This window comes from Micromys minutus, assembly GCF_963924665.1.
Source record: "Micromys minutus genome assembly, chromosome: 8".
Lineage (NCBI taxonomy): Eukaryota > Metazoa > Chordata > Mammalia > Rodentia > Muridae > Micromys > Micromys minutus.
In genome coordinates this window covers 61651727-61670185 of record NC_137977.1, presented here as the reverse complement: position 1 = coordinate 61670185, position 18459 = coordinate 61651727, and the positions used below count along the sequence as shown (strand labels likewise).

General features: G+C 49.0%; 1 protein-coding gene across 3 annotated transcripts in view; it reads right to left on the bottom strand.

Annotated features, from left to right (window-relative positions):
* Positions 1 to 18459, bottom strand: part of LOXHD1 (lipoxygenase homology PLAT domains 1) — a gene marked incomplete at both ends in the record, with an annotated part of 140518 nt that overhangs the window by 30742 nt on the left and 91317 nt on the right. For 2 of the 3 annotated variants that reach the window (XM_080920392.1, XM_080920394.1), the window contains 10 exons: positions 115 to 232; positions 3106 to 3233; positions 4744 to 4929; positions 5687 to 5895; positions 7399 to 7534; positions 7662 to 7871; positions 11089 to 11243; positions 13540 to 13702; positions 14352 to 14468; positions 17591 to 17772. In XM_080920392.1, coding sequence (XP_080776518.1) covers positions 115 to 232; positions 3106 to 3233; positions 4744 to 4929; positions 5687 to 5895; positions 7399 to 7534; positions 7662 to 7871; positions 11089 to 11243; positions 13540 to 13702; positions 14352 to 14468; positions 17591 to 17772 — 1604 coding nt within the window. The remainder of the gene's footprint in view (positions 1 to 114; positions 233 to 3105; positions 3234 to 4743; positions 4930 to 5686; positions 5896 to 7398; positions 7535 to 7661; positions 7872 to 11088; positions 11244 to 13539; positions 13703 to 14351; positions 14469 to 17590; positions 17773 to 18459) is intronic. The other variant, XM_080920393.1, reaches the window with a different exon arrangement.

Below are 18459 nucleotides of genomic sequence, written 5' to 3'. Positions count from 1 at the left end.
GAACTCACACCGAAACTTGTAGTCAGGGAAGCTGCATTCTAAGAAGGTCACTTATAACCCAATGGCATGGAGGAGAGCTGGACAGGGACAGAGAAAGGGCTCCGCATGCGTTACCCTTTCCAGGAACCACTCTGGCCGGCTACCCATCCCGTCAATGCGGATGCGCATCTTGGTAAAGGGAGCGATGTCCAGTATCTCCATGATGAAGGTGTCATTTTGTTCCCGCTCAAACCTGAGGGAGGGGCATGAAGAAGTCAGTAAGCTCACCCTGGCCATAGACCAGGCACTTCCCCATCCGTTGCTCCTCAGGTGGGATCCTGAAATACCAAGTTAAGCAGGTTTGGCTGATATACACAGTCCTGAATCAAGAGCTACAAGCCTGGGTTCCAGTCTCATGTGCCGGTTCCCTACCTTTCTTCCTGGGACTGGGGTTCCTCACTTAAAATCTAGGGAGAATGACACCTACCCTGCAATTTCTCGAAGCTATCCGGGAGACCATAGATGTGACACAAACGGTGAAGGTAAAAAGGGAGGCTTTAGTGACATTCGAGGAGTGTCAGGGAAGGGTAGGTTGTATACCACCGACAGTAGGAGACAGATTGACCTCATCTCTCTGCGTGAAACTGTGCCACAGCACAGCGGCTCTGGATTGGTCCCTAGTCCCGGCAGTTGGGAAGTGGGAGCGAATGGAAGGCAACGTTGCTCCTGCGGCCTTCATTCTCCTACCCATCGGCTGTGTCATCTCAGAGGTGTCCTGCAGGGCCATCTGCACAGGACAACCTTCAGTCCTGACTGATGGCTCGGCTGCTGACCGATTCTATGATGTTCCCTGGGGTAGCGCAGGGGGTTCCAAAGAGATGACTCTGAGTGGCAACTGTATGGTTCTCTGGGTACAAGAAACACTGGAAACAGACCACATCTGTGTGCGTGAGACTATGGGTACCACACGGTAAGAGTGAGGGCTTCCTCGCCTTGGAGACAGTGTTGGTTCACAGGTCACCTCTACTTTGACAATTTATGCATTTCACAGCCATTAGAGTTCTCTGGAGGTGAGAAGCTTAGATGAAGAGAGAGAATGACTTGTCTCTGACTGTTGAGTACACAGCATCCGACAATAGGGGTCTACTGCAAGTGCCCCCATAGTGCCCCTGTACATGTATGTGCATATGCATGTGTGTGCTGAACTCCATATTGGGAACATAACCTCACTTGGGATAAGTGTCCTCTTGCACAGCCCTATGTTGAATACATGACATGTGCCCAGTGCTCTTTCTGTCCTAATCTACCACCAAGACATCTATGACAAGGGGAGCAACACCTCCCGGGAGCAGATGCAGTTAGGCAAAGCCTGGCTCAGGGTCAAGGTTTGTACCATCAGCATTAACCTATGCAGAGAGAGGAAGTCTTTGCACACAGCCAGGTCTCAGGGGGGCTTAGTGTGGCCACTTAGTGTGGACTGCAAGCCACAACACTGGAATTAGCACCTGGACCCCTTCCCTTCTCCCTTCCCTTCCATCAGCAATTAGAAGTTACACATCTGCACATCAGGTGGAATGTAATAAGAGAATCAGCGGGGGGGGGGGTGAAACCCCAGAAACTGGGGTTCTTTTGAGGCTTAGTGTTGGAGTACAGAGAAGAGACCTGCAAGGACCAAACATGCTATGAGGCCATAGCCAGACCAGGAATCAAGCCATGACCCACAGATTCTTTGGCAGCTGGCTCACAATGGCTACGTGTTCAGCGACTACTATAGCTTCCTTATGGTTTCCCAGCTCAGGACCAAAGGGAAGAGCTCTTCTCTTTAATGCAGTCACATGGGCTGCCACAGTGATGCCTCCCCATGTATCTCTGCACCTTACCTGGTAATGCCACCTGACCTGCGTTACAGCGAGCTTTAAATAACAAGCCTCTGTTCTCGTTGGTGTTTCATGTATGCCCAAGCTTTGTGAGTTCAAATCTCAGTGACCCTGGACTATTTATTTCATCCTTTTGTGTCTCGAGACTTCATTATCAATGGGAGATGCTAACAGTGCAGGCTAAAGGGAGAGCCCTGAATTAAGACAGGTGACTAAGCTCTTTGAGCAGGGCCTGGCAGGGAGGGGATACTCAGTATTAGCCATCCTAAGGCTGTTGTCATGGGAATTGTGTAACAAGAGGGTGGAAGTGCTCAGAGAGGGCAGGAAAAGATCCTTCTTAGGCCCCTTGGAAGAGCTGGTCTGTCTGTGGGAAGAAATCTCTGCTTGGTCCAGTAGCCTAGTATCCAATGTTACCTCCATCTCTAATATCACCCAGGGACCATCTGTTAATGTTTCAAAAGCTGATCACTTGTATTTTGCAATTATTTTAGATGCAGAAAAGCAACAAAAGTAGAAAAATTCCATGCACGCCTCATGTTGCTTCTCCCCCACCCCAGGACATTTTTAACCCACTCTGTGAAAAAAAACATGAAATGAACAAGTTCTAGTGATGTCATCCAGGCAGGCCTTATGGGGAACACTTTTGAAAGACCAGGTGAATGAAGAAGAAAAGATGGTTTAGGGGCTAAAGATACAGGCTCTGTTTCCAGGATTCCAGGGTTGCTCTCCCAGCATCCACAGGGCAGTTCATACCCATCTGTAACTTCAGTCTTAGGGCATCCAGTACCGTCTTCTGGCCTCCATGGGCACTAAGTACCCGAGTGATACACAAACATGCAGATAAAGCCTGCACGCACATAAAATAAAGACAAGTAATTTTTGTTTTCTGAGACAGGGTTTCTCTATGTACTCTTGGCTGTCCTGGAACTCACTCTGTGGACCAGGCTGGCCTTGAACTCAGAGACCTACTTGCCTCTGTCTTCAGAATGCTCAGACTAAAAGTGTCCCACACTACACCCAGCTGGTAATATTTTTTTAAGAGAAGAAAATTTTGCTATAGGCTTTGGTCTTTAGGGAAGGATTCTTGGAGGAGGGATATTTACTGTTTCTCTTGAACAAGAGTGACACAGGTAAGTCATCTAGGAAGCTCTTATAGAGCAAGGTGGGGGAACAGAGCCAATATGGCTGAGAACACCGTCGGGTGGAGGTCAGGCATGAGCAGGGTATGGTTCAGGGTCCCTCTAGGTACCTGGCCTTCTTCTTGTCCAGCTGTACCTCTTCTGTGCTCCCATTGATGCCATAGAGGGTCATGAAGATATTGGAATCAGTGCCTCCACCGACCACATCACCAGTCCACACAGTCATTTCATAAAGCACCTGCCATGAGAGGGCCGAGCTCCTGACCCCAGTCCCACCCACCAAACCACCCCAAGCATCTCAGTGTTTCTGGGGGAAGAAAATGCTCACCATGCTCTGAAGCTCTGAGCTGACTCTAGCATAGTCAGTTGACTGCACGTCTGCCACAGTCATGCAGCCAGCGGGGGCTTTGGCAGAGGCATTGCATGTGATGGGAGCTGTCACATGTGCCCATGTGAAGGTGGGACAGTGGACTCAGAGCAGCTAGGGCTCCATTTGAATCCAGGTCTGCCTTCTGCTAGCTTTTTACCCAGGACAAATGGCTCAGCCCTATCCTTGCTCCCTCTGTGGAGAGATGTGGAGATACTACTTGTAGACTCATGAGATACCCAAGTGACTCAAATAGAATTGCTGCTGGTGGTGGGCCTGCCGTGTGTGTGGTAGGGCTATAAGAGCAGATGGTGTGGTACCACGGGCATGATAGCCACACAAGTATATAGTATGGCACCATTTGTGCGGTATGAAGCCAAGTACACTGTATGGCACAGGAGGCCTCTGGATCACCCACCAGATGCTTGTCTTTGAATGAGCTGCCTTCTGTCTCCTGCCTCCTGACACTGAACTGACCTTTGAGATTATACAGTTTATTCCAGTTCATGTGACCCATTAGACATTAAGCAAAGCTTCTGCCTTCTTGATTTTTCTAGATACAAAGGGTCTCATGTGACCAGCACTTGCTATACTATGAGATCCAGAGGCCTTCATCTCTGGTTCCTTTTCCCTGTTGCTATGCTGTGGGTGTGGAGAGCATGCACATCTGTGCAAGGCAATGATGATGCACATCTGGGCAGAGCAAGAATGATGCACATCTGGGCAGAGCAAGATTGATGCACATTGGGGCAGAGCAAAGATGATGCACCATCTGTAGAGAGCAAGGATGATGCAATCTGGGTAGAGCAAGGATGATGCACATCTGGGCAGAGCAAGGATGATGCACATCTGGGCAGAGCAAAGATGATGCACCATCTGTAGAGAGCAAGGATGGTACACATCTGGACAGAGCAATGATGGTACACATCTGGGCAGAGCAAGGATGATGTACATTGGGGCAGAGCAATGATGGTACACATCTGGGCAGAGCAAGATTGATGCACATTGGGGCAGAGCAAAGATGATGCACCATATGTAGAGAGCAAGGATGGTGCACTTCTTGACAGAGATGATACCAAGAGATTAAAGCTCTTCAGGGAAGGTGAATGAACTCATTACTTTTGTCCAAGACTGAGCACAGAACATGCAATGAAGGAAAATGTTATTTGAACATGATGTAGGAGAAGACTAAGGTCCAGAGAAACCAAAAGACTTCCCCAGTGCCATACAGCAGCGGACCAAAAATGAACAGTTTCCTGGCTTGAGATAAAGAAGTCCAACCATCTTTCTGGGCTAGTTTCTGTCAGTATCTAGTGATGACTTTCCTATCTCCTTCCCCCTCATCTTCCCCGTGTCTTCCACTTGCAGGGCACACACGTACCTTCTTCCCAATGTTCACAACCATGGCATCCAGGAGGTCAAAGACACGGGAGGTGACACCATCGCCTCGGTCCTTGGCAAGCCAACAGTTGCAGCGTAGCGTGTACTTAGTGCCCTGGGTAGGCACTGCCAAGCACAGCTCCTCTACCAGCCAGCAGCTCTCTGGGGAGGCTCCATCGTGGCCCAGCTGTAAGGGGCACCATCCCTGTGAGAATCTTGGCAGAGCTGAGAAGAAAAGCCTTCCCTGCTCAGTGTCCTCTCCCTGCCTCATGCTCTCACCCCCAGCCTTTCCTCCCAACATGCTGGTTGCTCACTGGCCAGAGGATCTTCCACAGAAGAGACATTTCATAGGCGATTTCATGACATTGGTGGGCCTGACCTCATCAGGTGGGCTCTTTAAAAGGGACTGTGGGTTTTAGGAATGAAAGAAGGCAGGAACATTCGAATCGAGAAAGCTTGTCTCCTACTGGCCTGATTGGAGGACAGGAACAGGTTTTGGTGCATGCCAAGGTCAGGGACCAACAGGAACTGAAGGCCTTAGCCCTACAACAAGAGACTGGGTCTGGCCAATAGCAAGTAGGCTTGGAGAGGAACAGGGTCTAGTTACACTTTGCATTTATCTCAGGAGACCTTGAGAAGTCCCAGCCAGACTCCTGACCGAGGACAGCAGATGTACCAGAGTTGTTTTCAGTTATTAATTTGATGGTAACTTGGAATACGACAACGAGGAAATGGGTTCACAGGTCATCTGCCTCTACTGAATGGGCAGAAACGGAAAACCTGAGGTAACCGTCCCAACTGACAGTGGAGGCTGGAGATCCACCTCTCACTCAGAGGGGCTCCAGGTTATTGTTCTGTCTGCCCACAGTTCCCCACCCTCATGTGTCGACCAGTGCCTTCACTCCCCAGGGAGAGTCAGCATCATGGGGACCTAGGGCCAGCACCTCTATTTTCTTGATGATGCCCACATCCAAGCCACCAACGTAGAACTCCTCCACAGAGCCACAGCTGAAGCCTTGCTTCCCCTGAGGGTAGTCCAGCCAGATCCGGTTGGTGCGTTCATCGTCTTCCCCAATTAGCACCACAAAGGCGCGGCTATCAGTGGCCGCATCCCTGTGTTTCCCCGTGGTCACCGACACATAGTAGGGGATCACTGCGAGAGATCATAGGGGTTAGCTTCACAATAGGCCAGCTAGGCCAAGGCACTGGGCTTGGGAACTTGTAATGACCTTGGGAGGGCCCTCAGGGGTCCTTTCCTTCATTGCTTCCTCAAAGAGCAAGTGCAGAAAAGCCTTCTAGATAGGCTACATGTTCATGGTGGAGTGTGTCTGCTCTGCAGGGATGAGGAAGTCCATAATACCCAATGGAAGACAGAAGAGAGTGTCCTTGTGTCCCTTGGAGTGTCAGGCTTCTGAAAGCCTTGTTACCTTACTTGAATTTTCCCCTCCCAGACGAGGAAGAATAAAGACAACTTCCCACTAGGTCTGGGGGGCCTGTGCCCATGCTAACCACTGTTGAGGAGGAAGGTCTAACAGAAAGCAGAAACTGGGGACTGTTAATCAAAGTGTACGGTGCCTATAACTCAGCGAACAATCTTGTTCAGGTCACATAGCTTAGATCTAGATGCCCAATTAGAAATCATTTTTCTTCTCTTTAGGGGTAGTCCCAATAGGTAAGCCAGTGACTACTGGGAAAGATTCAGAGGTAATTGTTTTAAGGGTCTAACTCTCCTGGAAGGAGAGCCCTATTCATTCTTTCTGCTTGGGATGAAGATGTGAGGGCGGACGCTTCACTCTCATCTTAGAAGGTTACTTTGGATATCTTTTAGGGTAGGAACCTTTTATAAAATTTCCAGAGAGAGCAAGTTGTAGGACCAATGCTTCCTGGGTACCCTAGAGCTGTTGAATTCACTTTAGATGGCTTTTGAATGTTTTAGGCACTAGAAAAATGCTGAAGTTGTTTAGGCCGTGGTCTCCAGGTGACTGTCATTTGCAGTCGGGAATGAATAAGTCAAGAACCCTTCTCCTGGCCTGCCATCCCAGCTGACAGGAGTCAGTGCCCTGCTGTCGAAGGTCTAAGTTGTTCCATCTGTATCTCTCTGAAAGCTGTCCAGGGCAGCCACTCCTGGCTGCAGCCATTGGCACAGCACGGGTATTAGCAGCTGTTTAACCCCCCTACAGGTCTTTGTTAAGGACAGCCACTTTGTGAGTCCTGTCATTTTTCACACACAGAGAAGACAGCATGTGGACAGAGTGTCAAATCTCTGTGACCCTATGCTGTCCTGGAGGGTGACTTCACACTGGTCACACTCTTAAATCTAAAATCTAAGAAGGTCTTTTACATGTTCAAAAGTTGAACATAGAATTGCCTTATCTCAGAAACATGACTGGTGAAACATTTCTCAAGGATACTGCCTCATGGTGCAGGCAAACACAAAGGCCCCGAGACGACCTTATCCAAAGCTGGCCTTAGTGTCAGAACCAGAAATAGATCGTAAGTCCCCAAATGAACAGTTTGGGATCTCTCACCTGCACTGAGGAACATACTACATTAGACTGGGTATCAGACACATCAGAAATTCTGACTTGTAGTCCTGCTTTCCGTTGGGTTGTCCCAGGTACCCGGGCCAGAATTCATGTAAGAGCTCTCTTCTTACCAGGGCCATCCTGAACATAGTCAACCATGGGTCCTGTCACTGTGTCAATGTCCACGTCTGCCATCTTGGAACTCAGGGCGATCTCCCAGAAGTCAGCGGGGCTGCTGCAGTTGCTACTGCGGTCTCCAGTGTACTCCTGCAAGGAAAAGCGCAGCCTGGGCTCGCTGCAGTGCTGGCATCTTCTGCTCCAAGAATCCTCCCTGAGTATAGAGACACTTATGGGCTTTGGCAGCATAGAGGTCCCAGTACCCTCCTGGTGGTACCTTCTCATAGAAGAGCCTTTCCAGCCGCCCGTCCTCCTTCTTCAGAGATAGCCAGCGCCCACACAGGAATAGAAACTCATCCTCATTCGTGTCATTCCATATCTCCACCTTTTCCACATACCAGTCGGCACACCATTTAGTGTTGTCATGGCGGAGCTTGATCTTGTAGATGACACCTAGGTCGGCAGCCTCAATGATGAAGGTGTCAGCCTGGAGGGCCCAAAGATGAGGGCTTGGCAGGGACCTCACTTTAAGCCCTTGAACCCCATCTCCTAAACTCCTGGTTTGAATGGACACTCCCAGTAGAGATCCCTTCTAGAACTGGATCCCAAAGGTGAGTGTTTAGTGTCCAAGTTCAAGACTCATTTCCTCACTGGCCCTCATAAAACAGTCTCCTCACACAGGACACTATTTCATGTCCTCACTGGGCCAGACTGCCTTTGCCTGGATTTCTCTTGGGATGAGCCTGTGGGTGTTTGGAAGAAAATGTCTCATGAACTGTGAAATATTCAAAGGCTATGCCCAGTGCAGAGGAGGAATGTTGGCCCAGGTCTGTTAGCCAGAAGCTTCAGCCACTGAGCTGGTTAAAGTCAAAATGATCGCACACTTTGCTTGGCTGCCTCTGAGTTAGAGGAGGATCTTAACATGTGCAGCAGGTCAGCTCTCACAGAGAGAAATCAGAAGCCATCTAGGGCCTTGGCCCTTTGGAGATGGCAGAGTGATTTGGGTACAACGTGCTCTGTTACAGAGATGAGCCAGCCCCATCTCCGTTTAAGTATCTGGGTACAGAAAGATTTCCCCTGCATCCTGCTGAGTGCCTAAGGTCGGACGAGAAAGTTTAGGCACTGCTGTGGTTTTGAGGTAAAGGAGAGAACCTGCATCTCGGTTGCACCATGTGGTGCTTCTGTGGCACATGAACATAAGTACGGAGAAGAGAGTATGGCTACCCTTTAAATGTGCTGGGGACGTGGCAGGCAGGGTGTGTAGGGCGGGTCCTGAAACTCTGAAAATAACCATGGCAGGTGTAGGTGATGTCCATGATGTGTGTGTCCCCGGGGGGACTGAGATAAGGAAGTGTCCTGTTAGCATTGGGTGGGCTGCTGGTACCTTCTGAGGACCTGGTTTGGTTCTATAAAGAGGCAGATGAGGAAGGGCTGACAGTGATGGGAGGAAGGTTCTTATGGGAGACTCTCTCGGATCAGGCAACCGATTGGATGTAGGTAGGAAGAGTGTGCTGGTAGGAAAGGTGGCATCAAGAATGACTCCTGATGCCCAGAGTAAGTGGCTAGAGAAATGGAATCTTCCAAATCCTCAGCAGTGGACTCGGGAATTCACAGCGAGTGACTAGGCCAGATGCGGCTTCAGCTCCTGTGGAGCAACAAAGCCAGAGGCTAAGCCTGGTGACCTATACCTCTGATTCCATAGCCTGGGAAGTGGAGGCAGGAGAACTGCCATGAGTTCCAGGTCAGCTCAAGTCACATAGTGAGTTCTGGGTCAACCTGGCCAGGAGAGTGAGACCCTATCTCAAAAGGCCACAACACAACAAAACAAAAACCAAATCTACCAGCAAAATCTCAAAACAAAACTAAAAGAAACAGAAACTGTGGTAGGGCAGACTTCTTAGAGTGGAGTGTGTGTGTGTGTGTGTGTGTGTGTGTGTGTGTGCCTGTGTGAGTGTGTGTGTGTGTGTGTGTGTGTGTGTTCTGAACTTAGAGAATACATCACATCATTTTATTTATATATTTAATCATTTATTCTCTGTATTCACTGAGCACCTATTATTTGCCAGGCTCTGGCATGGACAAAATTTTATCTGTTAGCCACAAGAGGCACACCACTATTACACCACTGCATTTTCAGATTCCAACAGTGGGCATCGATGGCAGGTGGGGGCAAGAGAGCAGCTCTCCTAAGCCTTAACAAGGCCATCATGGCTAACAAGCTGGGCACAGATGGGTATCTCACTGTTTAATTCATGAAACTATTCAAAAACTATTAAACTTTCACAGCCACTGAAAACTATTTCGTGAGACACAGAGATATCAAGTAAGTTGCTCAAGATTGCATAATCAATTAGAATTAGAACCAGGTGTCTAATTCAGGTGATCTGAGCCCAGTGTCTGGGTACTTAATATAACATGTCCCTGGTCTAGATCCGGGGACACCACAGGGATCCATTTTGACCTCTTTAGCTATCTACTTTCCAAAATGAAAAAGAGCAAGGCAAGTACTCGCCTAAGTGCTCTACCTGGGCAGTGAACAACTTCATCTCTTGTGGTGTGTGGTGTGGTGTGTGTGTCTCTTTGTATGTGTGTGTGTCTGCGTGTGTATGAGAGAGAGAGAGAGAGAGAGACATACACAGAGAAAGACAGAGAGACACAGACAGAGACTTGCAAATTATCTTCCCAGTATGCTGATGTATATTTCCTCTCTCAGGGCAGAGGTCTAATGGGGAATCACGTCACTATTCTTGATTCAGAAGCAGGAAAGTGACATTGAAGACTGATGGTCTCTATCCTGTGATTAATAAGAGTACTGGGACAGCCAGGTTGGGGCTCCTTCTTTGAGCCTGGCACACGGCGTCACCAGGCAATACAGATCCACTTACAGGACACCTGACACTTGTTCCACAGCTAACTTTCTCCTCACCAGTAGCAGGTGGTTCAATATAAAGAAGGCCTGTCTGGCTGAGAGGTAGGCCCCTGGGACATACATGAATGTCTATACATGCATGGCCACCAGCAAGACAGCAGCGGGACCAATGCTGTGACTCTTCTCTTTGGAGATCCCCTGGCCCGTAGAGTTTCAGGTAGACTTAGGTACGTTGAGAGGAAGGACAGGGGCTGAGGTCGAGTGAAGGGTGGAGCAGCTCTCGAGGGAGGGAGCAGTGCTGGGAAAGCAGCATGGAATGGAACATTCTGGATGGACTTCATCCTTCTTGTAAACCACAGTATTAGCAGAACCAGAAGCACTGCAAACGCGCCCTTCAAGCCTTTATTTATAGTCATGGAGCCTTCATACAGAGCATGCTTGATCCTCAATAGACAGGCCAGGTCAGGGTGTGTCTACCAGGGCGGGGGGGTAGGGGGCTCAGCTCTGCATAACACAGATCAGACAAGGAACTATCGGCAGAGCTTCCAGGACCCCAGTCAAGTTTTTCGGGCAAGCCCCTGCCTCTTGTGGCCTCCATGTTCTTGTGCAGGAACCACCCACACTGAGCTGACTTTCTGAAGAGACCATTCCCACTCCACCCAGGACCTTCCTTCCTTCCTCAGGACCCAGAGAAGTGCACTGGCCAGAGAAGGGGACAATCTGTGCTTACATAGCAAAAGCAATGTCAAAAGCCCTCGGGAGGATGTGCCTCACCCCACAGAATTCCCAGATACTCTCGGGACCACACGAGGTGGCATTCAGGTGTCTCTCCTACCGTTCCTTTCTCAAACTTGTTGGTGCGGTTCTCTGACTTGCCAAGGTACCGCTCCCCGGTGTCTCCGAGGTCTCCGTAGATGGTGATGTAGACCTTGGCATCTGTCCCTGCCCCAGGGACATTTCCTGTGAAGATCTGCACTGAGTACAGCACAACTGTCCATCAAGTTGTACAGACAGATACACAGACAGACAGAGGGAAGAGAAGAGTGGAAGCTCATTAGCCCAAGGGAGCAGGGTTAGTTGGCGTACAAAGGTCTGCTCCAAACCCTGAAGCTGCTGCATTTTTTTCTTCCTCTGCTTGTCTATGTGTCAACTGCACCCTGTTTGAGGGCTTCAGTCAGATGTCACCCATCACATCTGGACTCTGGAGGCTCTCGGAGAACCAAAAGACGGGAGTTTTTGGAGTGTCCCCCAATCCATTCACTCGTTCAAGTTAGTCCGAAGAGGTTGCCCCAAGTATGTCTTTGCTATGGCCACTGAGTCTTTATGCTGTGACCCTCCAAAGCTCTCTTTATTACATGAGACTTGATGGTTAGATGTGTGTCCCCTGATACAGACAGGAATTGGGGGCCAGTTCATCTTGCTCAGCTTGGTGCAGAAGCAGTCAGTATGTCACGGGCCTCAGCAACTGATAATGAAATAGTCTCTTTGTTGCTTAACGAGGCAGCATTACCCAAGTCTGTCGGGCCAACACCAATGTGGGATAACATTAGCAATCTTGTCACAGCTTAGACACAACAGTTGATGACTGTCCTCTCCCTGCCACCCCCCCCCCACTTCTGGCAGCATGCGAGCCTGTTCTGCATGTGAAATTATCACAGGTGGGTGGACCTGTTAGAAACGCCTCTTCTAGGAGCCCTTGTCCCAGACTGAGATGAATGATCTTCTAACACCCCCACTCCACCTCCTGCTGCTTTCTCTGGTCCTTTGGTAATTAAGAAAACCAATTCAGATTCTGGATGTTGAGCAATACGCTTGTGAAGGATAACTATTTCTGGATCCTCCTCCCTCCTGTCCCACCCCGGCCACACAGCTTGTCAGGGAAGAGGTGTTTCCTTAGAAACCTCAAAGTGGGTTCTGCTGAGTGCATTTTATACAGAACAGTCTAAAAGGGATGTTGAAAACAGCAGCCCAGGGTGTCCATCTGTAGTCCAAATAGAAGAAAAGATACATTTCCCTGACTTAATAGCAAAGAAAACTTGAAGGAAAAAAATGTGTGTGGCGGGGGGGGGGGGGGTGAGAGAAAGAGAAAGAGAGAGAGAGAGCTCATATTAAAGAAAGCAGGGGCGGTTACCATTTTACATAAAAAGGAAAACATGTTCATCTCTTGTCTTTTGATTCTCATTAGCAGAAAGATGTATGTTCCATCTCCACTAGCTTCATAAGAGAATCTTGAGTTTTACTGGAATCCTGGGTTTTACTCCAGTTTCTCCAGAACTATTATAACACCGCAAGTTTGGGTTGGTTTTCCAAGTTCTTAGAGCCTCTACAATCTGTATAGGCTGGCCTGCTGGGAGAACCACGGGCATTTTTTGTGTGTTATCAGTGGTAGAAACGTCTATAACTGGCATTGATTACCAAAGCTTACTTGACCACTAGAGCTGAGTGTCAGGTAAATGCAATCCATATGACAAAGAAAGGACCCATGTGTGTACATGTACACGCGTGTGCCCCCAGTGTAGTGAGAGGAGAAAGCTGGGGTGTGAAACTTTAATGCTGGCAGGCACAGAAAGGACCTGCAGTAAGCAGACGATTTAAGGAGACAGGAAGATAGCCAGAGTATGATGATGTCTCTCAGACTGAAAGGAGGAAGAGGCAGAAGTGGGTGGTCAGGATGATTTCAAGTCCTGTAGAGAAATAAGAGCCACGGAGGACAGTGACATGCTCAGTGACAAGACAGCAGATGCAAGAAACAAAACAAAACCCCGAGACCTTGGACAAACCCAGAACCCGGACCTAAGCCCCAGAAATATCTCTTGGCAGGAGATTTCAACCTTGTTTTCCTTCTTAACAAATTCTTTACAGGACATGGTTTTAAACCACCAGGTTATGTTAGGTGAATACTCTCCCAGTGAGCTGCACTGTGACATGGACTGTCCAGCAAGAACAGAGAGGGCCACACCTCACCAACGATTGGCCAAATGAACTGAGCAGCAGAAAGCCAGAAGCAGGGCTGCCCAGGCAGTGGGTGACCTGTTGGGATGCATCATGTTGTAGAGATTTGAGCACAAAGCTTGCAGTGAAACAGATCAGAATCTGAAGACTGGTCTGCCATCTTCCAGATGTGTGAACTTGGCAAATTATATAACTTGGGTGAGCCTCAGTTACCCAGGGATAGCATAGACCCTCCTATGTGAGGAGGCTCAACCTGGCAGAGGAGGGCACTCCGCGAGGAGGGCTGTGGTCCTGGAACTTCCAGTGTAGCAAAGGCCTCAACACACATACTTACTGTCCAGAGGCTCTTCCACCTCCTTGTAGACCTGTCTTAAGGATCCATCTTTCATGTACTTCTCAGTGAAGATGTCATAAGGGACCAGTTCTCGGATGGTCTTTTTGTCATCCTCAGAGGTGGCAAGCCATCGATCACAGGGGAAAGTCAAGGTTTCTGTACCCTGGGGCGAGGAGGAGGGAGGACAACTGTCTGTAAGGAGGGGACCACTAAGACCAGTGACTCTTCAGTGTGGTCATGGAACACAAAGACAAAGAACATATTGCCTCGCAGTACCAAGACACGGGGACCCTTTCTAGTCTGATTTCAGAAGATCTAGCCTTAGAGATTCACTCAACCACAGAAGGAGGAGGAGGAGGAGGAGGAGGAGGAGGAGGAGGAGGAGGAGGAGGAGGAGGAGGAGGAGGAGGAGTTAGCCTTTTGAAGGCTGCACTTCCTGGGCCACAGTTAAAAATCAGTATCTGAATCCTATCCCAGATACTTGGGGCCAGTAGGTGAAGAGGGGTCTTTGTGTTTTTAAATACGTCTTGCCACCGACAGTTCACTGTCTTCTAACTGTGGAGATTTATATTTTCCTTGTCTTTTCCAAGTTGTTCAGGTTATATTTTTCCTGTGAGACAGTCATGCTAACCTACAGGAGTTGTGACACACAGGTTGAGAACCTCAAGTGAGACTCCTTCCATGGATCACTGGGAGAGTTGGCCCTGAGTTAGTTAACCCGTCCCGGAGGCTGAAGTAGCCAGCAAGCCAGGATGCTGCGAACTTAATCTGGGCAAAGATGAAGCACTGGGAAAGACCCATTTCCAACTTACGTCTTTCTCCGGGAGGAGCCTGCGGATGTCTACATGGGAGCAGTGCCACCCAGGGTTTATGCCTGTGTTGTCATGGCCAATCCGAATTTTTTCTATGATTTCACCCACGTCTTCTAACTTCAGAGAGGAAAGAAGGTGCTGTGCGTTAGTGGGAAGGCTTGGGCTACCTTGTACTTCCTTGGGACATCCATATTCAGATCCCTCTGAACTTCTGGGTCTTATTTGCTCTCCACCCATCTCTACTGAGCAGCTGGGCCACGCCCCTCCTCTGCACGTGATACCCCAATGCTTCTACCTCTTGGTCTGGACACAGTTGGCCCTGATTCAGGCACTTGGTCTTTCAGGGGTGTCTGACCTTTCCCATCCTCCATTACTTGATGCAATGGTAGTGCAGTCTCTGATTTGGGTCTCAGAAGAAGGGGTCTGGTACAGCCTGTGCTTCTGTCTTGCTAGTCAGACTATGTTCAAATCTTTCAATTTTTAAGAGGCCCTTCATTCCTATAATTCATTTTCTCTACTACTACAAATTCTATTCCCCACAACTTACAGAAAATGGTGTCTTAGTCAGCCAAAACCAGAACTGGGGCTAAGGCAGACTGTTGAGATCATAGGTCAACAACCATAGTATGTCTCTCTCCCTTCTTCTCTCTCTCTCTCTCTCTCTCTCTCTCTCTCTCTCTCTCTCTCTCTCATTCTCAGACTTATTTATTTTACATATATGAATATGCCATCATTCTCTTCAGAACATATCAGAAGAGGCCATCAGATCCCATTACAGATGGTAAGCCACCATGTGGTTGCTGAGAATTGAACTCAGGGCCTCTAGAAAGGCAACCAATGCTCTTAACCGCTGAGCCATCTCTCCAGTCAGCATGGCTCTCTTTATCACCTCTTTTTTAGCTCCAAGGCCCTGGCCAAGCACCTTGCTGCTCTATAGATAGACAAGGATGCCACAGTTGCTGTGACCTTGCTGCCTCCTCCCCCCATGCTCCACTACCTGTCACCTGCTCTGAATCAGGGAACAGAATCTATGACCACAATGGTTCTTAGAGGCCTTGCAAGCCCAGAGGACACAGAGTAACTAAACAAAGGTCTGTGCTTTTCAGGCAATGTAAAGGCTGTAGAGATTTTTAATGGATCTCATGATTTGCCTGTCGAAGAGGTACAGACACCCCAGAGAGGGCTGTGATCCACATCTCAGCTGATCACCTCACCTCCTGAAGTGGCCAGAAAATAAAGCATCCCCAGATCATCCACCACTTAGGAACTTCTTTTCCTTCCCTGCTTTGAGGTTTGGGACATGTGGCTTCAATGACACTACTGTAAACTTAGTCCTGTGACAAGGAATTGGTTACTTGTATCAGGGGACCATCTTGTTTGGGGCAACATAGACAACAAAGAGAGGCCTTCAGAGGACTCTGGTCAGGGGTGGTGGGACTCATAAGGGATGGGATCAGAACACACAGCCTCAGAAAAGGTCCCAGCATCCTCCTCTGGGAGAGGTGAAGCCTTTGTCCAAGAAGGCTCTGTCACTAGGAGTTAATGATTAGTCCTCCCTGAGTGCTGAAAACATGCTGGCATTTCAGATGAGCTCAGGAGTCTGAATTGTCAATGTTCTTCTCCCAGCCGACCCCTCAGGGTGGACCACAGAGGGGGAAACAGTTTGTTAATAGGTAATCCAGAGTAAGGACGGGATGAGCTGTGGACGGAGTGATGGACTGAGAATCCACCAGAGTAGAGAGGTAGAAGATGGGGGCAGGAAAGACAAGCCAGGAGACAGTCTTTTCGTTTGTCCAAACTCCCTCGCTCCCTGAAGACACAGACAGCTGACAAAGAACAAACAGCAAATCAACTGGCAAATTAGAGCTGCCTACTGCTCATGGGGGCCCCATGATGAAAGTCCCCCGAAGTCCCATGGAGGTGTAACCTGGGCACAATCATGTCATTCTCTATGTGGAGAGATATTAGCCTGTGTAGATGACTGAATCAGCCCTGATTTTTTCCTATGGTGGAACTATGTCAAAGCTGCCTGCTCTCAGAAGGGGTGGGGAGGGATCTAAAATCTTGAAGCAGCAGCTGGCTAAGAGTAAGAACAGGCTACACATTTTTTCCCACTGGAATACAAGAGCATGTCACTCTGGTCCCCATTCACCCATGAGTTGAGGCTTCCAAGGTTCCTAGCTCCTCTTCTAGATGATGTCATTCCTACCTTCTCCCTAAGTTCTACCATGCTCATCTTGTGCCCTCAAGCTCCATGTTGTGTTTTTCCCACCCCTGGCCCATTGGGCATGCTGTCATTTCCCAGGATGCCTCTCCTCCTTGTCCATGCTTACTTCCATGCCTGGCTCTAAGCCATCTCCTCCAGGACCCTTTCCTTCGCTGAAGCCCAAAGGCAAGCTCAATCCACTTGAGAGTCTACCACAGAGTGTAAAAGCTCACATGTCAAAGCCAGTTCCCCTAGGTTTGATTCTGGTTCCCCTGCATGCTAGCTGTGTGGTTTAGGGAAAGCCGCAAACTTTATTATATCTCAACTCCCTCATTTACCCAGGACCAATACAGTGCAGAATTGTTACAAGAGCCCAGTGAGCAGAGATAAAACCCATATGTGAGGGTCCCAAACCATGGGGCCAGCGATGGGGACAAGCACTAGATTTCCTGTCTTGTGTGAAGGACCGGGTTCCTCAGCTCTACGACAAGCTCCTTGCAGGCACCGTCTGGGCTCTTCTGCTGTGTCTCCTGCTTATGCTATCTCACAAAAGAGGACAGCACAGGCATGATGAATTGTTCTGCATACAGGCATGTGGGAATTCCAAGGTGCTGGAACCCTCATCCCCAGGAAGTGTCAGATGACAGAATCCCTTGCCCAGACCTGACAGGAGCTGGGAAACAGAAGTCGTGTCCAACTGACTAGAGCTTGGAAACCAAGCAGGAGGCACAGCCCCAAACAATCCCCTGTGAGAGATTTGCATCTCCCAGCACCTCAGCTCCTACCTGCCTGAAAGCTGCGCTGCCCCTGTGGGCAGGAAGATATCCATTGGTATACCCATCTCCCCTGGCTCTGGTCATCACTTTTAACCCTGACAATTTGTCCTAAACAGGCCTGACTAGCTGCACCATCCTTCTGTCTGGCTGGGCACATGGAGGCCCAGAAAGGCTGAACAAATTGCTCATCTTCTGCCAGCTGTGCCCCATCTAGATGAAGGGTTACTCTGATCCCGCCCCTCTGTGGAACCAGGTACCTCCACAATAAAGCGGGAGGCCGACTTCCTCTCGAAGAACAGCTTCTGTTCCCTCTTGTTGGTGCACAGGAACTTCTGCCGGGTGCATACGGCATCACAGCCGTAGATGACTATGAAGATGTTGGCATCTGTCCCAGCAGCGAAGACATCACTGGTGTAAAGGGTGATCTCATAAGGGACAACTGAGAGAGGTGTCAGAGGGCAAGGCCAGGGGTGGTAGGGACAAAACAGAAGATACTGTAGGTGAGGTCGAGTTCTTTATAGCCTCAGTGGGTTTTTATGGGGATATTTTATAATATCTTCTTATTCCTAGTATCCAGAGACAGCCCCAAGTCCTCCAGTAGATTTACAACAGATCGGCTGAAGATATAGGTCATGGAATTTGAAAAGCTCAAGCTCAAAGCTAGGACCTAACCTGGTGATTGGTGAGGCCTAGACAAATTAGCTAAGAGCCTTAGTTTTCATTGAAGTGCACCTACCATTAGCCATACTCTGTAGCCCGGAGCTTTGGATTTCAGAGGCAAACTGCCAATCAGGAGAGCCAGGCTACAGTGATGACATAGCTTTCTCCTCATTCTGTCTGTTGCTCTCAGCCCCTTATTTGCTCCAAACTGGCAGCTTCCTTGAGCCAACCCACATCACACCTGGCCTCTCATTCAGCTGCCCTGGCTTTATAGATGTTTCTTATAGGGGAGTGGCCAGAAGAAGGAGGAAGAGGAGGAGGAAGAGGAGGAGGAGGAAGAAGAGGAGAAGGATTCTCTAGGGTATATTTGGTTTATTCAGGACTGTCTACCTTAAAGGTGAGTTAGCACATTAGAGCTGTTGACAAGTAACTTCCCAATGCAGTTGCTCCATGACAAGTGACTGGT